Raw genomic sequence first — 23,301 nt, 5'->3', positions numbered from 1 at the left:
TGATATAAATCTGCAAGGGGGATATTGATATCTAAAAAATTGTTGCCGTGGCAACATGTCAAACTGGAATACTTCTCAGGTGATTTTGAGGCAAATAACATACTTAGAATTTCACAAAACTCTGAACACACATCAGTATTTCTGATAGGAACTTAAATTGTGAATGGATTTTGGATAGCTTGAATGGTTTTGCCGTGGTGATTTTTTTAAATGACCTTACAAAGGGAATCATTATTGTATTTTTAAATTGCAGCTTCCAAACACGTCAAAGAATTTTTTCATACAGATGAAAAAGTCATTCTGAGGAAATATGCATAGTTTCACGACTTTACAACACTGTATGGATAACAGAAAATTAAAAAAACTGTCAGACATCTCATCTCACTCTGTCCCTCTGTTTGAGTGTATGTGCTTCAGACTTCCATTGTCTGAGAGAAATAGCGCCCCTACAGGTTCAATTCCCGGACTTTTACTTTCACTTTTAAATCGGTTAAAAATACAAACAAATACTTAGATTTAATTCACACTGACAAGCTAAACCAACATATCTGATTATTACCGGTTCAGGGCTCATGGATAAATTATTTCTGGCCAGAGATACGTGAGAAATAGGAGAGATGAATCACCGCTGTGATCACGAGCGTCTGGAGTAAAGAGCTCAGAGAAAACGAATTTATTCCTGTTTTAAAGCTTTTAAAAATAAATTATTACAGCGATATCACACAATCAACCAATTAGAACACACCAAGAGCTAAATTAAGATGTTTTTGAACTGTTTGTGTGAAAATGAAATATTTGCAGCTGCCTATCTGAAATCACCGCCTCCGATCAGCGCGTACAGTGTCGAGCTCAAAACAAACGAATTTATTCTTGTTTAAGAGCTTTTTTAAATAAAATATTACCACAAATGCACACAATAAACCCATTGTAACACAACAAGAGCTAAATGCAGGTGTTTGTGACCTGTTTAAGTGTGCAAGACTATTTGAAAGCGCGACTGGCAGAATAACATATCTCTCGAGCTGCAGGTTTCTGTCTTTCGTCGTACGAACGAACACATCACGGACAAGATTATTTCAAAACACATAATAGCTTGGCGACTATAAACGAAAACAGCCACGTGAACATAAACTGGATCTACTGGATTTGAATATTAAAGTGACCACATTTACCACTTGCTTCTGTCTTCAATTTTAATCTATATAAAAAAGGAAACTCATTCGACTTGGCTGCTTTTTTAATGTGTGCGTATTTATTTATTTATCTTTTTATACATTTTGTATAATTTCATAGTTTGTGTATTACAATTATAAAAACAAAAATAAAATTAGCCACTCACATAGAAATAGCTTAGGCCTTAACCTTTTTCTGACAGTTTTAGGGATTTTTAAAAATCCTAAAAAAACCTTATTTGTGCTGCAAATAATAATTTCAAACTCATTTGATACTGACCTATGACATCCTGTGACATTATATTTATTTTAATTTACATAATCTCATGGATGTAACAGTAAATCTGTTCAGCTCACAGATCAATACTAAGCTGTAATACAAGCAGAACTTTCACAAATGCTTATGAGTCATTTAAGGATTTGATAACACTGTAAAATAATGTCTAATTTGTTAACATTAGCAAATTCATTGATAACACTTTATAATAACTGCACTCATTATTAAATAGTCAGTTCATGCTTTATAAAGCCTTGTCCCAATATTAATAGTCAGTAGTAAGCAGTTTATAAATACAGCTATAAATAGCTTGTCCTTGGTTTATAAGCACATTTATTAAAAATGAGAGTAAGTTATCTTCCTATGAAAAATAAAAGATAAAAATAAACAAACAACAACACAGATTGATACAGAACTCAGAAATTTTATTGTGGATTTATGATAAAGCCTGCAAATGAATTCATACTCCTACTCATACTACTCCATACTCCTTTTTCAACATGATGCCAATATACTGAGATGTTAAATTGTGAATGGGTTTAGGATAGCTTAAATGGTGTTGCCATAGAGATTTATTAAAGTAACATAAAAAAATACAATAGTTATTTTACTATATCTTTACAATTTTTCATTCTAAATCTTCATAATTTTTTATATAAGTAGAAGTCCTCATTTGAAGGAAGCACAGTAAGTTTCATAGCTTTATCACTTTCAAGAGCCAGCATAAAATTTAAACTATCATAACTTATAAATCAAGCTTGCAATTCTTAGTACCTATAATGGCCACCAGAGGGAGCTATAGGATTACTTTTAAAGTCCCCGTGAAACGGAAGTTGCAAACGGCTTTTCTCCAGTGTTGTGACGTATTTCCGAGAGAAACGGAATAATAAATGAGGAAAATAGTGGGCGTGGCTTATTTTCCAACTAGTACCTGATTGGATCTAGATAAGTAGGTGTGTTCAATTGCATGAGACATGGTTCATTTCAACTCACCGTCGTCAAACTTTGTGAGGTACCAACGGTGTACACTGACGGGACAGCGTTATCTGTTAATGACAGATATTTCAAGAACCCCATTACGTGTTCTGTCCTATTTTTGGAGTATTCGCGCGTGAAGTGCTTCGAGCACATCCGTGAACACTCTGTTATCCCTCCTTCCTCGAAATGTAATAAAATCGATCCATCTGGACCGTAACGAGGGAATTTTAGGGAAAGGGAAAAGTGTTCCGTGAGTTCCACAACCAAAAATGCACCTCCTCGCCATCTCTCCTTTCACGCGCTGTCAATGCTCGCAAACACACAGGCAGCCTGTCTACTGTCAGTTGGAGGGGCGTGGTTACGGATTAAGCAGACGCCCAATTCCTCAAGCCTACGTCATCAGTGAAGGTCCTCCAATGCAGAGGGGAGGGGCATTTTCAGATTTTGATTAAAGATTATGAAGCCAAAAATTTTTTTTGTGTGGATTGACTCGCATGGATGAATTGTTCAGCACAAAACGATCAATTTAGGCGAACAAAGTAAATATAGTCATTTTGATTTCATGTGTACTTTAAATAATTATTGTAGAAACGAGTATGATTTAAATCATTTATAGAAATCTTTCAAAAAAAAATGAATTGTATATATTTTACTGATAAAATGACCCTCACTTAATTAGAATAACAAGCTGAAGTATTTTGAACTGTATATTAAGAATAATTCTTTATAGGCTTTATGGACAGATACGTTTTGAGTGACTCTTGAAGGATCAGCACCACATCCTCTTTTACCACTGTTTAAACAATTAATCTTACAGAATAGGTGTGAATGAATTTTGGATAGCTTGAATGGTTTTGCCGTGATGTTTTTTGAAATAATAGTAAAAAAGGAACCAGTAAATGTCTTTTTATTTTTTTAAAGTGCAGCTTCTAAACACTTTAAAAAAAAAAAAAAATGTACACATAGAAGACCAGTCATTCTGAGGCATATTTCCTCAGAATGACTGGTCTCATGACCATAGTTTCATGACTATACAACACTATATGGATGATAGAAAAAAAAAAAAAAAACTATCATACATCTGATGTCACTCAGTCCCACTGTCACTGTGGGTAATGTGTGTGTGTGTGTGTGTGTGTTAAGTGAATTAGGTGTGAAACTATCAGGGTGCATTTAGTCTCCAGCGCCAACATTTTACAGAACTGCCACTTTCCTGGAGTCTCCAGAATTACTCGGTGTCAGACTCTGAGAGACTTAAGATCCCAAAAAATGATTTAATTAGAATACCATGAAGTATTGTGAAATACTATATATTAAGTCTTTATATATAGGCTTTATGCACAGATTAGAGTGACTCGTGAAGGACCAGCACCACCTCCTCTTGTTCGATGGTTTGAGGAATATATCTTCCAGAATCCAGGATTAAGATTTAGGAGCTAATTTTTATTCCACCTCCTTTCCTGAAAAGTCTGTCTTGCAGAATTGACTAAAAATTAATCTTCACATTAATTACTAATTATTTTGCAATTCTTTTTGTCAGTTCTTCTTGACCTGCTTTTTTCTTCTTCTTTTCTGACCTCATGACCCAGTCAGTATTTTTTGTACAATGGTCAAGTCTTAACTTATCCATTTCTGTATTGCATTTGTGTTTGATATTTCACATGGGTATTTCATAATTTTCGACCTTACAGTTTGAGTTAAAAGTCTATTTTAGCACATTTCATCTGTAAAAGAAAACATGCCTAATAATTCTGCACACATGAATATAAGGAGTTTTTCTCTTCCAGCTTTCCTGGACTATTGTATAGCACTCATAAATGATTAAATAAAAAATAATGGTAATTATTAAGATTTATATGGTTTGGAATTGGTAAAATGTACTTGGAAAAAAATCACAATAAAACAATGTTTTCATGTTTAAGTTTGGAATATTAACTGACATGAATGAATGCTATATAAATATTGTTCATGTTAACATAATGTTTATAAATGAAATCTTATTGTACAGTGTTACTAATATATATATATTGTTCTGTGAATGTGATTTTAAAGTCTAGATGATTCGGATTAACCCTTTAACTGCCGTATCCTTTAAAACCTCACTGCCAGAGGGATATTGTGAATGCAAGTGCCCGCTGGGCACAGTTTACCTGATGCCACCGGGGTGGCGATGGCATTGGTGGCTTGAGCCCGCCATCGCTGCTTGCAGCTATATTAATTTTTTATCTTTGTTATCTAAAATGTGCTGTGACGGATATTCCAAACCCACTCATAATATGATGCCGAAACACTCAAGCCAGCAAAACACGCGCAACGCGTGCATGTATTTGTACTGTTGCAGAACGAGAGGTACAGTAGTAACGTACTGGGAGGCGAAGTGAATAAGACACATGCCTTTGGTGTGAGAGACCCGGGTTCGAATCCACTGTGAGACACCAACGTGTCCCTGAGCAAGACACTTAACCCCTAGGTGCTCCAGAGGCATGCGACCTCTAACATATGTAGCAATTGTAAGTCGCTTTGGATAAAAGCATCAACTAAATGAATAAATGTAAATGTACTTCCTTGCACATTACACACAGGCTGCTAGATTCACTTTGCCAGAAAGTCATGTATGCTTAAGGTTGAAAATAAATTATGTTTATAGTGAATGCCCCTATCAGTGGTCTTTTTTTAAGATCCAAATGCGAGTGCTACGTGAGTGAACATCAGAGATCACACAACAGAAGAGCGCGAGCATGCTCGCTCCCTTGCTCTTGCTTTTGCTCTTGCTCTTGCTCTCTCTCTCTCTCTCTCTCGCTCTCTCTCTCTCTCTCTCTCTCTCTCTCTCTCTACAGTTAAGTAACTTGTGCATTGTTTTACTTGTTTTTGACATATCTGACCGAACTACAATTTTCCTGTGATGAACATAATATTGTATATTCACTTTGACAAGCTTGCGCATCTCCGCTGCTGCACGCTCAGTTCACTCAGTATGCTTTATCAGCTCGCACACGTCAGCTATACAGGCGTTAATACTGCATGTTTATCATTATATTCATTGCATAGATATCCTACGTAGGCAACCTTAAACTCTCATAACTCCATTCTGCTGTCTGTTATTCTGTTGTCTCTGTTTCTTTGTCTGAATAAGTCACTTATCACATGCTGCGTCGTATCGGGGCATTTTAACGAGTACGAGTACAAGAGCTCAGTATCGGGCCCAAAACCGATAGCAGTATTGGTATTTGAGCATCCCTAGTATGTATTTATTGTTTTTATGTAATGGTAGGGCTGTGCAAAAAATCAAATGTGATTTTCATGCACATCTCATCAGTAAAGATGCTCCTGTTATTAGAAGTATATCTCCAGCACGTGCGTTCAGATCATAGTTGCCAGGTTTTCACAACAAATCCTGCCCACTTCTTCTCAAAACTAGTCCAAAACTAGCCCAATCGCGTTTCCAGGAGGTTCCCCGATAAAAAATTGCTTTCCGGGGCTTAAAATTTAAGTTTTATGGCATGGTTGTGTTGGTAAAATTCGCATTTTAGGGGCTAAATATCATGTTATTGGTTTTGTCGCTTCGACCTGCGGACATGAAAAACAACCACAGACTTGGCAACATTGGTTGGCATTTACTACACAGAGCCGTAATTCACTGACAATCTACACAAAATCGATTTTAAAATCTTTGTCGATTCTTTGTCGATTTTGAAAGCGACTTTGTGTTAGTTGTCGGTAGACTACGGCTCTTTGTAGTAACTGCCGCTCCACCTGAACCAGTGTTGCCAAGTCTGCGGTTGTTTTTCATGTCCGCGGTTCGAGGCAACCCCAATACCAATAACGTGATATTAATCCCCTAAAATGCGAATTTTAAAAGTATATTTTAACCCCAGGAAGCATTTTTTTTTATCTGGGAAACCTCCTGGAATCGCGATTAGTTTTGGACTAGTTTTGAGAAGCACCGGGGCAGGATTTGTTGTGAAATCCTGGCAACCCTGATCTGAACACACGTGCTGGAGGTATACTTCTACTTAAAGGAGCGTCTTTACTGATGAGATGTGCGTGAAAATCACATTAAATTTTTTGCACATCCCTATGTATTGGTACACAAAGCAATTTGAATTCATATATATAAATTGGCTGAAACATGTTTTGAGTATTTTATGCTTGCAATTATCCTGTTTGTACCCCAACGTGTTGAATCAAGTATGTGAGGAAACCCTGATTAAACGCTGTTTAATCTATAGATAGGAATGATACTGCAAATCATAAGATTTAAGAAAAAAGTATACGGTCATTTTGGTAGATGCTAAAATGGGTAAAGAATCCCAAAGCCTTTCATTGGTGGAAGAACCTGAGCAATATCTAGAGACCAGTGAATAAGAAGGTCTTCGAGATGGACTATTGGATTGTGTGGGGAAAATCCACCAACCACCTAGACTTATCTAGCAACCGCATGGAACATTTTGGCAATGCATAGCAACCACCCACAACATCTTCACAGGTGCCCTACTTAAGCCTGTACTAAAGTTCAGGTTTCTTAGAAGTCTGCGGTCTTTAACATCTGCTCCCTTTCATTGAGAATGGCATCTGGTGTATGTGTACAATGTGTTGTGTATTTCCTCTCTCCGCCCAACCTGTTTACATGCCGCCAATTCTTCTGCTGACTCTCCAAATGGATCGGTATGCAACGACCCAATCAGCTTGTTGTGGATTTGTTTAATTTTAGCCCATTAGCATAATTAAGGGCTTATGGGGAAATGTGGTAATTGCATTTTTGGTGAAGAGGACATGTTTTGGTAATGGCTAATTAGGCATGGGTGCATCGGCAGATGTTTAACGACCCATTGAGAGGAGCTCGCTTAAGGCCGTGCCGTCGCAGCAACATGCTTCCAAGACTCCTCTTTTTTTATTACAGAGGTCACTTTAATTTCTCACCATTTTGGTAATAGTCCACTTAATTGTTGTTAATTATTTGGAATGGAGTCTTTATGGTCTGTCTGTGCTGCTTGTTTTTGCTTAGATTTTGACAGTAAATGATGATGTGAGCACCTGAAACAACCACTTGTGTGTTGCATGAAAAAAATCACTTTTATCACTTAATGTATGCATTGCTAGGCTTGGACTGGGGTGATACATGCAAACATTTCTATCACGTCATTCTCAATTGTTTCACGTCATTCTCTTTTTTTCTGCTAACAATAGACTCCATAGTATTCAATCAAATTTTTGTAGACTTCAGTTAATTACATTTTCCTCTTTTCAGTTTATTATTAAAAAGATTGGAATGCCCGTTTGGATACTTGCAAAACTTCGTTTTGGGAAATTTAGTTTTGACGTTTAAATTTCTAGCACACAAAACTTCTGGGATTTGCATGAATGAGTTTTTGTATGAATCTCTGAGTGTTTTATAGCATTTCTGTTAATCTTACCTCCATATAATACCTAAACGCGGTGTTCATAAGTTCAGTGTTATTTCAAAACAACATTGTGACAGAAACAACGTGTAGTTCAATTCAAACATCTGAATTTTTCAAAGTGACTTTCTTTCGGCCATTTAATGTTGATGATTAACTGTTTGATATTTGGAAATCTCAAGGTTATCAGCATTAACACAGAAGTCGTCATTCCCAGAATGCTCTCTAGATATCTGAATCAGAACTGACTCATTCTAGAACCAATTTCCACTGGTAATTGTTTTAACGTCTTCTGTCTGAATATAAAAGCCTTTACAGGATTGTCGGCTAGTAGTAGCACACCTCTGAGCCCACTGTTCTGATATAGTTTTCCTCATGTACAACATTAAACTAATTATTGCAAAAGATTGCTGGTGCTTCAACATTAGAGCTACATGTTAATCAGACTCTCAGCGCCCATGTATTTCATGTTCCTGAGGTCCCAAAAATAATCTTCCGAAAAATGCATTTCCTACAAATGTATGTATATTTTTATGTAAAAATGACAATCTGTCCAATTTTCTGGCTAAAGTCAATTTGTTTAAATGGTTGAAACATAATGAACCCAATTTCAGTAGCTCATCTGACTTGAGATTGAAAATTCCCAAAATAATTTCAGCTTTTATGTACTAAAATAAATGTACAGTCTTTCTGGAATTATAGTTGATCATGAAGAAAATGTACATGTTTGTGAGAGAGTCCTGTATTTGATGACCACGGTAGTTTTACATACTCTTAAAATTAAAGGTGCTTCAAAAGGTTCTTCACAGTGTTGCCATTGGAGAACCATTTTTGGTCAAACGTTCTTTAAAGAACCATGTCTTTCTTAAGTTTCATAATCTGAAGAAGTCTCATTCTTTCAGATGTTAAAGGTTCTTTATGGAACCATTTAAACAAAAAGGTTCTTCTATGGCATCGTGAAGCACCTTTATTTTGTGCAATGGCTTTCGAATTTGTTATTCAATAAACATGCACTGTGTAAAATGATTATCTGTAATTGTTTTTTTCCCCTGATGTGCAGCCCTCATAATGTTCCGGAGTAATGTTGACAGTATTTGATTGGTTTGCATGTCAGATTTATTGATGCTTTTGCCTCTGATTGGTCATAGCTTCGTCACTTGGGAAACGATGAAGTGCACATCGTGTGGTCGGAGCACACGCGGGATTACAGGCGAGGAATCATTCCCACCGACTTCGGAGATGTCCTCATCATCATCTACCCCATGAAAAACCACATGTTCTTTGTTCAGATCATGAAAAAACCTCAGGTACGTCCCTCGTCATGAAGATAATGACATTACATTACATTACAAACCACAGTCGTCCACCATTATTTACCAGATTTTCATATATTACGTGAAATGCCTCTCCCGAGGCGTCTTAAGCTCTTCGTCAGGATGTGCGATGTTTCGTTGATTGTCATGAGATGTCAATTGTGGCTGGAAGGACTGGATGGTATCTCTTCCTGTCTCTTCTCTGAAAGCACTAATGCTGGAAGTCCATTACTGCACTGTCGGCACGCCACTCTCATCGCGGTCAAGCTGCCTTTCATCTTCCTCCTCCTGCGTCTGCCGCTAGATCCCCAGAGAAACCGAGCGTGCATCATTTGTAATTTCTCGCAAACACGTCAGCTCTCCCAGACTTGACTGCTGTGTGTCGAGTGGCCTGGATGCTGTCGGATGTATGGCTCCTGCAGCATGTCACCAGCTGCAATTAGTGAAATTCCCTCAGCTGTAACACTGCTATCTGCTGTTCCACCCAAATAACTCTCATTTCATCCACTCGAGAAACGCGAGCCTTGGCAAATGAAACTGATGCATTATCCATCCACTAGATTAATTTGTCCCGTATATGTATTACATGCAACATGGGGTTGAGAATTCATGTAAATTGATTTTGCATTTAAAACTTAAAACAATATTGCTTCATTATTTGCTCTGTCTCAACCAGGTTCCTTTCTTTGGGCCTCTGTTCGACGGGGCAATAGTGACTGGGACGCTGTTGCCAAGTCTGGTGCGGGCCACATGCATCAATGCCAGCAGGGCTGTGAAGTCTCGACTGCCACTATACCAGAGTTTGTATCCTTCAACGTTATGGTTGGGAGATCACACAGCGTTCTGTATGTGATTTGACACTCATTTTGTGCTTGTAGGTAGAACACACTCGGAACATGTCTCATTCCACTCTGTAGTTCTCAATGCTTTTAATCTTTTAGTGAACATGACTTCTGCTGAAAATTGACACTAATATCACTGATACGATTAATTAAGTTGTTTGTTAATATATACCTATAGTGTTTTTTAGACACCATTGCTGTGTAACACAGTATGAGAGACTCTGTTTTCGGCATTGTGTGTTGTTGTTTGTTGTTGCTGTTTAAAGAACAGCTCATCCATTTCTGGCAAAGACGTGGCATCTTTTCCCGGTAAGTAAATGTTTTTTATGGTGTATGCTGGGAGTTTTTAGGGAGCAAAAGATTAAGTGCACTGGAATGGCCCTAGAAATGCCTTAGTAGTACATAGTTTCTAGGGAGAAGATTGAAACAGACCTGCTGTCTCTTTTCTATAATTGTCTCCAGCTGATGAATTATTACAAATCAATTTCCAAGTTGAATTGTGGAAGCCTTACACCTTGAGTGTCTATTTATTTTCAATAATTCATTGGCCAAGAATCAATTGTCAATTGTTTGTCTCATATCCTTTTTATCTGCATGTAGAATTTATTCCCTTCTCCACTGATTGAGTGTCTTGTTTGGAAAAACTGCGATATGGGGGAAAAGGGTAATTTGGTAATTCATTTCGTAAAGTCATTGGTAATTTTCACAAAATGAGAGCTAAAAGGAATGCTGACATAAAAGGTCATTACTTCACAATAATGTTCAGCTGACTTATTTCCATAAAAATAAAAAATATGATCATAATTTGTTGATTTGACAGGAAATAATTTTGGTATATGAGGATAAAGTGCCTAGTCATATTTTATTTCTTTTATATTTATTTTATTTTAACTTTAATCAACCAGAACTATGAATGGTAGTGTGGGTAAGTGAGAAAAACACTTGCCTGATGACATTAATTTTACAGATTAGCGATGTATTTTGACAGTCAGGTATTCCTATAGCACTGGGTTTTAAGTTTATTTAACACCTGTAGTGATATGCGGAACATATTATAAGTAGATATTGTCTGGTTTTTCATTCTGCTCTTTCTTTCCTATCTGCAGTGATATTGCGTCATTGTGATCATTATTGTGAGTGGGTGTGTGTGTGACTGTTAATTGTCTCTAGTGAAAAGGGTGTGAAAGGCCATTAAGGATATTCTGCTTTCACAGCTTCCTGCAATGACTTGATCTGTCTCTATGAATAATTGATCTGCTTTTGGGTGCTGCTTCTACACCACTGTCTCTTATCTGTCCGTCACATGAACATCTGCTCGACAGTCACCTCTTACACTCACACAAAACTGTGTGTGTGTTTCCCATCTCTTTGTCCAAGTTCACAACACAGGCCTGATTCCAAATCATGTTGTCGTTGGTTTGAGGTTGTGAAATATGAAGTTTGTCCCATGTCAGACACCTCCTCCTATACTGCTCCTATACTGACCCATATGTGTAAGACAATAGTGATTCATTATGAGGGTAAACAGACAGGGCAGTTTTGTCAAGTTAGCGGTAAATGAAAATGTATCTTATGTTTTTTTTTTGTTTTGTTTTTTGTTTTTTTAATGCAATAATTTTATTAACGTTATTAATCCTATTGATAGTAAACCATGTATATATATATTTGATCAACATGTCATAACTCTATCTTCCGGTGAATTGACAGACCAATTTAGTATTAATTGTTCAGTTTGCAGTGATAATTCAGTATTATTTATTTAATATAATTTTTATTCATATTTTGAATTATCTTTTATTTTTAAAAGTTATTTAAAAGTTTTAGAAATTTTGCTATGTGCTTTTGTCATTTTTATTGCTTTGTTTTTGTATTTCTAAATAGTATTTATTTATTTTTTTGTTCAAAATTTGAGTATTTTCAGCTTTTACCATGGATAGTTGCAAAGGCAACATTTCTAATTCTCATTCAGTTTAGGTTTTTATGTAATATATTTATATTTAATTTCCAATTCTTATAAATGAATAATGTTTTTTAATAGTTTTAGCTTTAGCTAACAATAAAATTGCAACAGATTTCTTTCTGGTAATGCATTCCAGGCTCCTCCAATCATTTATTTTGCCTAAACTCCTCTCCTTTCTTACTGTCGACTGCAAACTCACATTCAGACCCGCCTCCCGCATCTCAAAATCAAATCAATGAGTAACACTTGACCTATCGGTAAGCCCCTCCCCTCGAACGCAGATGAGCCAATTACGTTTCATCATGCACCTCAACGCTATTGTTTTAAATAACCGAATGATGTCTTAAGGAACCTTGGAAAATGTCAGGCTTTCAAATCATGACCGAAAGTCACTTCGGTTTCATCCTGGCTGTTCACACTGAAGTCACATTGTGAAAAATCTGATGCAGATCCAGTTTATTTTCACATTCGAATGCGGCCCAGATTTGAATGGTCAGATTGAGTGTGGTTCGAACCATTTACACTCTCATCCAAAAACAGATCTGCCTCACACATCAGGGAGGAAAACACTTCTTCTCTCTCTTACAGTCTGTCGCTCCCCGTCAGAACAATGACCTTGCCTCACAATCTGAAAGATGAAATCTTCTCTGGAGTTTTCTGCTTCACAATGGTCGGGGTCCCTGCAATCTTCCCGCTTGTTGTGCTTGGTGCTCCAGTGTAATTAGTTGAATATTTCTTCAAAGCCAGTCCTCATGTTCCCTGCACAGGCTGATAAAAGCAGGTGTCTCTCTCTGGCCCTGCCGCAGAGATGGAGGGGCCTCCAGCAGGCTACACCATCACTCAGCTCTAATTGGATGGGTTTTGGTGAAATGACCACCAGTGCTTGGCATGGGGCACTCCAGTCCACCCCGTGCCTTGCGCTGTCCCACACCCTTGCCTTCTATTGTCTGTGTATGCAGGTGAATGTTCAGAGTTAATCTATGGATCTCTCTCCCGCCCGGCTCTGGGATTACGCTTTTCCAAAGGGCTTAGCTTGAATGGTGAGCCCCGCTCCTGCTGACACCTTTCACAGTGCGCATAATGTGTCTTGATTATTGATTCATCAGCTGCTGCGAGTTTGAAGTGGTCCATGCCGAAGCCCTGCGAAGGGAAACTTAGGATATATTACAAGATCAATAAATGAAGAAAATTCATCTTCAGCTGATACATGAGCCTTTTGTTCCTTCATGTTCTCACTCTTATTGACATTCTTCGTATTGCTCTGGAGCTGATTGGGCTTTCTCGAAGGGATTGTTCACACACAAATGAGAATTCAGTCATTATTGTTGTTCTAATGCTGTATGACCTTTCTTTTTCACACAACAAAAGGAGAGATAAAAAATAATGTCCCACTTGTTCTCGTACATGTAATGGCATTGAATAATGACAAGCTTTAAAACAGAGGCAAATGTTGTAACAGAAGGATACCATGTCTAAATTAAATACACTAGACTAAAGCCAGCTGATTTTTTTTTTACATCATTTACATTGACTAAAAATGTGCATATGACCATGTTTAAAAACATTGCTTTATACCACAAATATTACAGCAAGTCAAGGCCTGTTCTGCACAAAAATTCAGTCATGATTTCCACATGTGATTCGTCTTTTCAGACCATTTAGTAAAAAGAAATGGCAGATAGCTGACTGAAATTGCATATTTACAAAGCACTATGTAACTTTTCTGACACTTGCTTGTCATGGAGAAGAAATGAAGTCGAACATTATTTACGTTTTCAAACAGTCTTTTATGTTTTTGTGTTTGCTGTTATGTATATCAGATAACACCCAATACATAAATACAAAAATGAGATGCAGTTCCAGGTTCTTCCTCTGCGGTTCACGGTCACTGATCCTTTGATTTTGGTTCATTCACACTGCCAGTGATTTTCCAGAATCTGTGTATGCGTTCATACACACATCCCGTAAGGATCCCTTAAAAGACATGTGACATGTAATGTGACATGATCTGTTTCACTTAAGCTAGCGAACGATCACAACTTCAGCACAGATAGTGAGGAGCTACCTGATCTCTGCTTCATTACAGTTTGCACATATTTTCTGCTTTAAAAAATAAAAATGTTAAAAGAGTCGTGCGATAATGTGCATCATCACTAAGACACACCCTTTTCTGCATTGGCTCTGGTTTTTGTTTCGGGACGTATTCGCGTTCACTCAGAAGGCACTCTGGCAATTTTCGTGGACCAATGTGCAGTGTGAAGGGGCTTTAGCAGAATACTCATCATTTCTTTAAGCATAAAATTATTTGTATTATTTTCTTACAAATGAAGTTATGAATATTTTATATTCCCAGAGATTTCTTAACAATGTTCTAATATTTTCTAAAGATTGTTCTAAAAATATGAATTTGACCTCTTGGGAAAAAAGTTCTTAAGAATTGTTCGTAAATAAAAAATTTTAGTCGGGATAAACTCCAATTTAATAATGAAGTTTTAAATGATTTGAGTTATTTAAATAGATAAAAGATTATTATAGTAATCTGCAGTCCTTGAGTTCCACCCACGTCTCAGGGAAATGTTCCTGTCAGTCTGATCACATGTAACAGCATTAGCAGCCGTTCATTCAAATGAAATAGTTTATTGTGTGAATTGTCACACCAAATGTTTGTCTGGGTGTGAACAGGTCTTCAGATGCTGTCTATGGTAATAGTTTATGTTTGCGCTGTGCTGTTTTTTCTAATTCAGCCAGCTTTGCTTTGACTTGCAAGATGTCCTGTTGCAATACAGGTCAAAGACCGCTGCTGTCAGCTGTCCATGTGTGTGACATCACACATCATTGAGTTATGTAGAGTTGACAAGTGAGCAGCCGGTTTAACTCTTTTACCACTGAGCCCTTCCTTGGTCTAAGGTCAGTGTGTCACCGTCTCTTCACTCTCTTTCTGTCAGTCTCTGCGTGAAGTAGACATGCTCCAGTCCACATGGGGCTGGCGATGGCAGACCAGTGGCCTTTAAGAAGTGAAGCAGAGATTCACTGACCTTCAGTCTTTGAGCTGTGCTGTACAAGAATCGATGGAGTTACTCCCTCTCTCCTCCTGGCTCAGATCCATCTCTAGGCACCAATCAATAGCCATAATCTGTTCCTGCCCGCCGTCAGTCATGCGCGATTCAGCTTTTAGCACCCGTGATGGATATTTGAGGGTAAGTTGAGGATGTGGTCTCATGTAGACCGTAATACAAGTACCAGCGATTTAGAATGAGGATTATGAATGTGATTGTTTGCTTGTCATTGTGGCCATCCGGCCATATAGCACAGATCTGACTGTGTTCATATTAGTTGCTTATTAAATCAGAATATCCATGCGCTATATTGAAATGTGTGTCAGGGTTGAGCCTACTTCCTCTATTGCATTGTGTTGCAGAGTCTGACATTTGACTGTCGACACATTGCAGATTATTCTAGCAAAGAACCACTTAGTTAAACTGGAAGAGGCCGTCCCACTGACCCCATCAGCTTTTTTGCATGATGTTTGAGGCCATGAAATTAATGATACTGCAATAATAGGCCAACATAGTATAATAGTAGATAACAGCATTCAAATAATGTTGTGGCATTTTCTCCAAATGGAGTCCCCCTCCCCGTCTGCTTCAGTGGGTCTCCCAACTCGCCAGCTGTTACTGGAGGTCCTGACAAAGTCCAGTGTGTTAAGATCACGGAGTTATGCCAACTCTCTCTCCCAGCAATCCCTCTCTGTCCTTCTCTTCTTGTCCAGCCCAGCACACATTCAAGACTGGGTTTTGAATCGCGTGCCTCCATACTGCACTTGTCTTTGCTTTCCATTTCTAATTTGATGGCTGATTTCTTGGCTCACTATTTGCCACTACCAAATGATAAATATGATAAAAAATATTTCAGATATAAAACATTTACCTTCACAGAAAACCAAGAATAACATCTTCAGAGGTTGTGGCGTATCCTTATTAGGAAAATAAGGAATTATTAGTTATTCAGGTTTCTTAACTGTTCATTCTAGTGATCATAATATATATATATATATATATATATATATATATATATATATATATATATATATATGAAGAATGTACTGGCTTAATAAGGCATTTTGCATATAGTGAATGAGCAAATTCAAATAGACCAAAGTAATTTTAAAAGTGTAATTTTAAAGAACAAGTTGTATAGAATTTTCTTGTTCTTCCAGCAATTGCTTTTTGATATTGTGTGTGCCTGTGTGTGTGTACATGTTGTAGTGTTCTACTGTGTGAAATATTACTTACGGTTTCAGTTATTTTTCACAAATTGCTGGCAGTATATACTGCACAGTGTTCAGTAACTTGTAACTAGCACACGCACACACACACACACACACACACACACATTCAAGGGGGCTCCCATCCACAGGCCTGTCAAGCCCAGCCGTGAGTGGAAAGTCAGTTTTGTCCATATGGCATATGGCGTCTCACTGCTGCCTCTTTATATGAAATACTCAAGTATTCTCCCACCCACCCAGCCACCCACCCTCTCTTTCTAACACTCAATGACTCATAGCATTACTCTTCTCTCTCTCTCTCTCTCTCTCTCTCTCTCTCTCTAACCCTCCTGCTGCTTGTGATGCCTGGAACAAAGAGTAGTGACACACACACACACACACACACACACAAATGCCCGTGGGGGATTTTCTCTTATGGTAAAGCCAGGACTTAAACACATGTCAGTAAACAACTCTGTGACAGAACAACAAAATAGGACAAAAACAGGTGGCAGATGTGATAGGTGTGTGCCTGAATCTCGTGTACTTCATGTTTATCCAGCCTTGGCTCTGGCTGGGCTTTCTTTTCTGCACATCATCATCATGCTCGGAATCCTCAATAGCTTTTTTAATCAAATTTCCGCAGGGAGCAGGAAGACTCCCGGGTCATCGAGTCGTGTCTAATTCGATATGAGTACAGCATGCTACTGGGTCAAACTTCTTCATACTTTATCAACCTGAAATGAAATATGCACTTGATGATATTCCTGTTTTCCTCCTCTCTAAGCACTTTTTTTTCTTGATTTTTACACTTTCTAAAGACATTTTTGTGTTGCAAAACTAATTCTGAGTTGTTGGCGGGGTATTCAGGACTCTTAAAAATAAAGATCCAAATAAGGGGCTTTCATAGCACAGCAAAAGAAGAACCACATTTGGTTCCCCAAAGAATATTTCAGCAAAAAGTTCCAATACAGACGTTCCATGGTTGTTAAATGTTGTTCATGGAACCATAGATGCCAGTTAAGAAACTTTATTTTTAAGAATGAAGAAATATTTTAGTTCCCCAAAGGTTTTTTCTATTTTTCTTAGTGAAGAACATTTAAAAAATCTAAAAAATCTTTTTTTCATTATGAAGAGCCTATTGTTGAATGGAGAGGTTTATTATTATTATTATTTTTTAAACAGTATAGTTTGCATCAAAGTAGTCTCCTATTTATGCAATGGTTAATAATAGCAATGGTCGCTTTATTAAGGACAGTATATCATTTAAAAATTTGCTTAAGTTGTAGCAGCATGTTTTGCATCACAGTACGTCTGCGGCCAATGTGATTGAATTTGACAATCTACATTTAAACTTGAACCTCCTTCTCCTCCCACACAAAATGGAAAAAAGAAATCACTAGCACTCCATTAGGCATTCATGCTTGACATCTGTCTATGTTCTGCTACTATTGTGAATGGAGGAGCCATTGCCAGATCAGGGTGGGATCCCCCCAGCGAGTGTGTGTGTGTGTGTGTGTGTGTGTGTGTGTGTGTGCGGTAGAGTTACCCAGAGCTTGCTCCTTTATTAATGCTCCCTCAGGAGTGACGTTACTAAAGCGCCTGTAAGCGTGAGAGCAGCTCCTGTGGGCACCTGCTAGTTTATGTTTTTGCACTCTGCCATAGTGTTTTCTGCGGTGCTGTTGTTGTTTATTTTGTGCAGATGGGAGACTACTGTATTAAATGTGAAACAATGGGGAAACGATTGCCTCCAAGGAATGGTGTAGATTTTAAAAATAAATGTTCTACAAACATATCATGTTTTCAATACACTGGACATTGATGGTTTTACAACTTCTATAGTCAAGTCAAGTCACCTTTATTTATATAACGCTTTAAACAAAACTGATTGTGTCAAAGCAACTGAACAACATTCATTAGGAAAACAGTGTGTCAATAATGCAAAATGATAGTTAAAGGCAGTTCATCATTGAATTCAGTGAGAATTCAATGTCATCTCTGTTCAGTTTAAATAGTGTCTGTGCATTTATTAGCAATCAAGTCAACAATATCGCTGTAGAGGAAGTGACCCCAACTGAGCAAGCCAGAGTCGACAGCGGCAAGGAACCGAAACTCCATCGGTGACAGAATGGAGAAAAAACCACCATCTGGTCTGGATTCGTACTGGATCCAGGTGACTGCAGTGACCTCAGAATAAGAGAGACACAGACTAATATTAGCGTAGATGCCATTCTTCTAATGATGCAGCAAGTACATCGGGTATTATGGGAAGTGTTCCCGGTTCCGGTTTACCTAATTAATGCAGCCTAAAAATCCTTTAACGGATTTGGATATTAGAAGCATATTAGTATGTTATGTGTATGCCAGGTTAAAGAGATGGGTCTTTAATCTAGATTTAAACTGCAAGAGTGTTAACCTTATTTATTTATAGTAAAAAAAATATATATATATAAAAAAAATATATATATATATAATTTAAAAAGACATTTTGTTGCTATTATAAAAAATAATTATACTTTAAAAGAAATTAATACTTTTATTCAGCGTGAAACCGATCAAACGTGACAATACATGGTTACCATTTCCATATTAATACAATTTTGTTCTTTTTAACTTAATGGTTATTAAAGAATTGTGGTAAAAAGCATCAAGGTTTTTCAACATTAATAATAATGATGTTTCTTGAGAAACAAATCAGCATATTAGAATGGATATTCATTCATTAATTAAATATTACAAGGATTTCTGTAGGATCATGTGACAATGAAGACTAATGGTGCTGAAAATCAGCTTTGATGACAGGGAAAAATAAAAATAATATTAATAAAATATATTCAAAGAGAAAACAGTATTTGCCATTTTTACTGTAGTTTTGGTAGTTTTTGTTGTCATGGTAGTGTAAACACATTAGTTGATTGTAAGCTGTATACGGTAACTAGAAAAGTTTCTCTGATAAGTTTGCCGCGTGACATTCCCATCTATACCCAAGGAAAAATCTCTTAACGGGTATGAAGTGCTGTAGCTGATCATAGTTTCTTTTTATCTCTGTCTCTCGCTCTTCCTGCTGTTGGTCCATTGAGCAGGATGGACGTTTCGGAGCCGTGCTAATTGTGATTGATGGCGGAGGAGGGGAGGACGAGTGTTAAACCTGCTCGTCTTCTCAGAGTAATTAGCATCCAGCTAGCGCTTCCATCTGTCTGCCCAAGCCCTGTTTAATTAATGAACTTTCTTCTCCTCCCTCCTCAGTCTGCCAACTCTGAGAGAAAGCTGTTAGCCCTCTCAGGTTATCCAAATGGATGTCGTTCCGCTTTTTGTTTGTCGCCCATGTGCACAATGAATGCGTTCGCATTGATGAGCGGTGTGTGGGTTCTGTCTCTAGCGCTTTGTCTATAGTCTTGTAAAGGGAGTGATAATGAGCAATTCTGGCAAGCTTGGGCACTTAAGTGTGGGAGTATTTGAATGTACGAGAGCGCGTGTTTCCAGAGCACTGTTGCTTTTGTTTTGTTTGTGCTTTGTTTCTGGCTCATTAGAATGAGATTGCCTGCGGCAGCGGAGGTATTCTTCACACGATGGTTGTTCTCAAAAGATCTCTGACGTCTCAAGGCTCGTGCCATCGTGCCAGGATGTATACGCGTTTGTTTGCGGGAGAGGGGTTTCGGATCTTTGTGTTTGCGTCTTCACGCATGCCTGATTCTCCTCTCGCTAATCGTCACGGTTGTTCAGCGGCGGCCCTCGTTAAAGCTCATCTCTCATTCGGGGGGATTCTTTGTCTGAGGCCGCTGCTGATAAGAATACTGCCTCTAGGGCTCTTGTGATACTGAAATCCTCCAATGGTGAGAAAGGGTCTTCAATCGGTGAATATCAGCAGTGCTCTGATTACCCTTAAATCTCCCAGAGCTCGCTCACTCATTTCTGGCTCTCCGGGTCTGAATGAAGACTGCTTATCCTCTCTAATGCCACACATATCCAATTCTTCCCTAAATGTCACTCAAATGTCAGCCACCATATAAGCCGCCGACTATATTGTACGTCCCATGATATGTTTTTTCTTTTGTTGTTTTTGTAAATCAGATTTGACACTAATTTTAAAATAATAGCACACTACAACAAATAAAGTAGAGGTGTATAAAGGCCTTTTTTTATTGGATCATATTCTTGGGTATTAAGTATGAGCACAGGAAAAGTATTTAACCCTATAAAAGCAACTTTATCATATTTAATACTCAAATTTCTAAGGTCTCTAAATGATCGACATGATCAAAACTGTAGTTCACAATCTACTACATGCTGTGTAATTGTACAAACTTACAGTTTTTTGTAAAGTAAATGCAAGAACTCTGCAACCTGCAACATGTATACAATTAAAACACTTTTTTGCATGTTTTGCAAGCTACAAAGGAGTATGCAGAGCTTTGGTGTGGGGCTGCTTCTTTAAAGCCTACAGCGCTCTCTGTCTCCAGTGCCCCACTGGCGGATATCTTTAAAGAGGAATTAGTTGATTATTTATAAGTTGGCCATTAATACCACTTTAAACAGTTCAAAGGCAGAGACGGCTCCTCCACGCGCTGCCCCTGATTGTTCTGAGCTAAAGGATGTCCTTGTGTTTCTTCATTTGCATGTTCACACAAAACGGAGTCTCTGCGAAGAGGATGGGCGAATAAACAAAACAACAGAAAAAACCACAGAGCGACATAAAAGTGTGCATCCTGCTTTTCTCCAGTCTGGCTTTGATGTGGAAATGGAGCTTCTTTACATTGTGAAGTAGAAGAGTGCAGTTTGCTTGGTGAAGGGCTAAGCTCTGCTAACGTTCCTCCATCAGAACTGTAATAATCCCGTAACGTTTCCTGTGATTTCTGTTAATTTGCTTGTTTAGGAAATGCTGATTATAAGGTAGTGCCTCAACCAGAGACCTTTTCACTTTTGAGCGCCTGTTTGGAAGTTCATTACATGTCTGTGATTGGTTTTATTTTTGCTGCTTCTTTTGCTTGCCACACAATGCAGCATGTTGCTGAAATGGAAGCACTTAGCATTTCATTGTGATTTGCACGTCTTGGTTTCAAACGCTTCATACAGCCTTTTAATTATTGTGGCAGAGCCACTACAGATCTATAGCTGTTGTCATGTATATGAGTCTTATTCACGGTTGGTGCACAAAGCTGAGACGTGAGGATGTGTGTGTGTGTGTGTGTGTGTGTGTGTGTGTGTGTGTGTGTGTGTGTGTGTGTGTGAGTGTGTATGTGCGTGTGCGTGAGTGAGTGTGTGTGTGAGTGTGTGTGTGCGTGTGCGTGTGTGTTGTTCACACAATAAAATTACATTGTAAAATAATTTAAAACAGAAAACATTTCAAATTTTACTAATATTACACAATATTGCAGTTTTTACTGTATTGTTGATCAAATAAATAGAGACTTCTTTCAAAAACATAAAACAAAAACGTACAGATCGCAAACTCATCAAATAAATGAAGCCATAGTGATTTAAACAAACATTCAAAAATGTTTAATTATTCCAAACTTCTGACTGGTAGATTTCTCTAAATATGTCACAGTTCAAAATGTAGCATCACGGTAACATAGTTGGATCACAATTCTCAATCCCTGAAACATATTGTGTTTTTATATTTTAATTTTGATAAAGCACAAATATAATTAAATTGTACACAGAAGCTAAAATCTTCTGATTTAGATGGCATGCTGCTTGGTTAATTTATCTTATGATTATGTAAACAAACATAAAACAATCTAAGCATCAATGTATTAAAATATACTGTAGATAGGTTTGCATTACCGCAACACTGTAATTGTGCAGGAAAGGAGCCCAGATGGTGTAGGAATAAGGTACAACATACAGCTGCTCCAGCAGTACATCCATAAGATGTATTTACATTTTAAAGACAGCCTGTATGCTTTCTGATGACAAGTAACATTCCCAAATTGTGTTTGAGCTCTCTTTATGTGGGTGTTGGGAGAACACATTGTTTGGTCAGCCAATTTAAAGAGCCAGTGTCTGTGGCTAAGTGAATGGGATTTGTGCAAGCACACTGGGCCAATGCGGGCTCTTTATTAACCCTGGAGTCACTAGCTAATGTCATTGAAGGAGGACCACCTGGCGTGGAGGACACTGTACAGTCAGCTGCTGCTGAAAGCCACTGAATGTCTTGGACCAGGTGCCGGCTTCCACATCCTGCTTAATTGTTGTCTCGTAATAATGCGCTTGACTGCATGGAGCGCCTGCAGGCAGATATTACCAAAAAAACAAAAAAAAAAGTGAAAAGAGAAAATGGGAGAAAGAATCATTGACTGTCCAGAAGTCTGTTTACCATGTTTCCCCGTTCCCACTTAGATGCATTCCCATTCATTTTTCAAGTTTTCAAGTAGTTGTGATCAAAATTTTATAGTGATACTAACTTCAGAGTTATTATTGCTAACTAAAACCATAATCTTCCAATGTTTCTCTATGGTGCTGAAACTTGAAGATGTCTGAGTTCCGCTCCCTGAGCAACTGATACTCGCTGCCTTTGGCTCATCTGCGTTCGAGGGGAGGGGCTTACTGATAGGTCAATTGTAAGTGCAGAGGGGGAAAAAAAGACTTCTTTGCAAATGAATTATTAGCAATGTATATTACTAATCAAAAATTAAGTTTTGATATATTTACTGTAGGAAAATTACAAAATATCTATATGGAACATGATCTTTACTTAATTATCCTAGTGACTTGAAATGCAATTTACACCTTTACAAAGCTTCTCTTGAGCAAGCAAATTTAATTTACCCTTACAGTCTTATGTGTGTACTTCCACAACATTTCCCTGCATTTGCAAATCTTTTAGGTATTCTTTTACCTTCATAAATACACCATCCTCAATACAGTACTCATGTCTGGAAGGTCACAAACGTGTAGATGGTCCTCATTTGTGGCTGTTAAAACGCTATGTAATTCATCTTTGACTGTCGTTGGTCAAACTGTATTGGTAGCATGCTGCTAATTAAAAGCATGTAGCAAAGGCATGATTTCAAGCTGATACCACTGATACTGTAAAAATAAATTTTTTTATTTAACATTTTTATCACTGAAACTAGCAATAGATTTTCGGTCT

At 37.7% G+C, this 23,301-nt stretch overlaps 1 protein-coding gene across 4 annotated transcripts in view; it reads left to right on the top strand.

Annotated features, from left to right (window-relative positions):
- The window catches only part of LOC113116984 (ral GTPase-activating protein subunit alpha-2-like), a 153,210-nt gene that overhangs the window by 110,374 nt on the left and 19,535 nt on the right, over window positions 1-23,301 (top strand). For all 4 annotated transcript variants that reach the window (XM_026285313.1, XM_026285317.1, XM_026285315.1 and 1 more), the window contains 2 exons: window positions 8,975-9,133; window positions 9,816-9,943. In XM_026285313.1, coding sequence (XP_026141098.1) covers window positions 8,975-9,133; window positions 9,816-9,943 — 287 coding nt within the window. The remainder of the gene's footprint in view (window positions 1-8,974; window positions 9,134-9,815; window positions 9,944-23,301) is intronic.

Source organism: Carassius auratus, chromosome 17 (assembly GCF_003368295.1).
Source record: "Carassius auratus strain Wakin chromosome 17, ASM336829v1, whole genome shotgun sequence".
NCBI classification, from domain to species: domain Eukaryota; kingdom Metazoa; phylum Chordata; class Actinopteri; order Cypriniformes; family Cyprinidae; genus Carassius; species Carassius auratus.
Note: the sequence above shows the minus strand (reverse complement) of the source record. Positions and strands in the feature narration are given on the sequence as shown.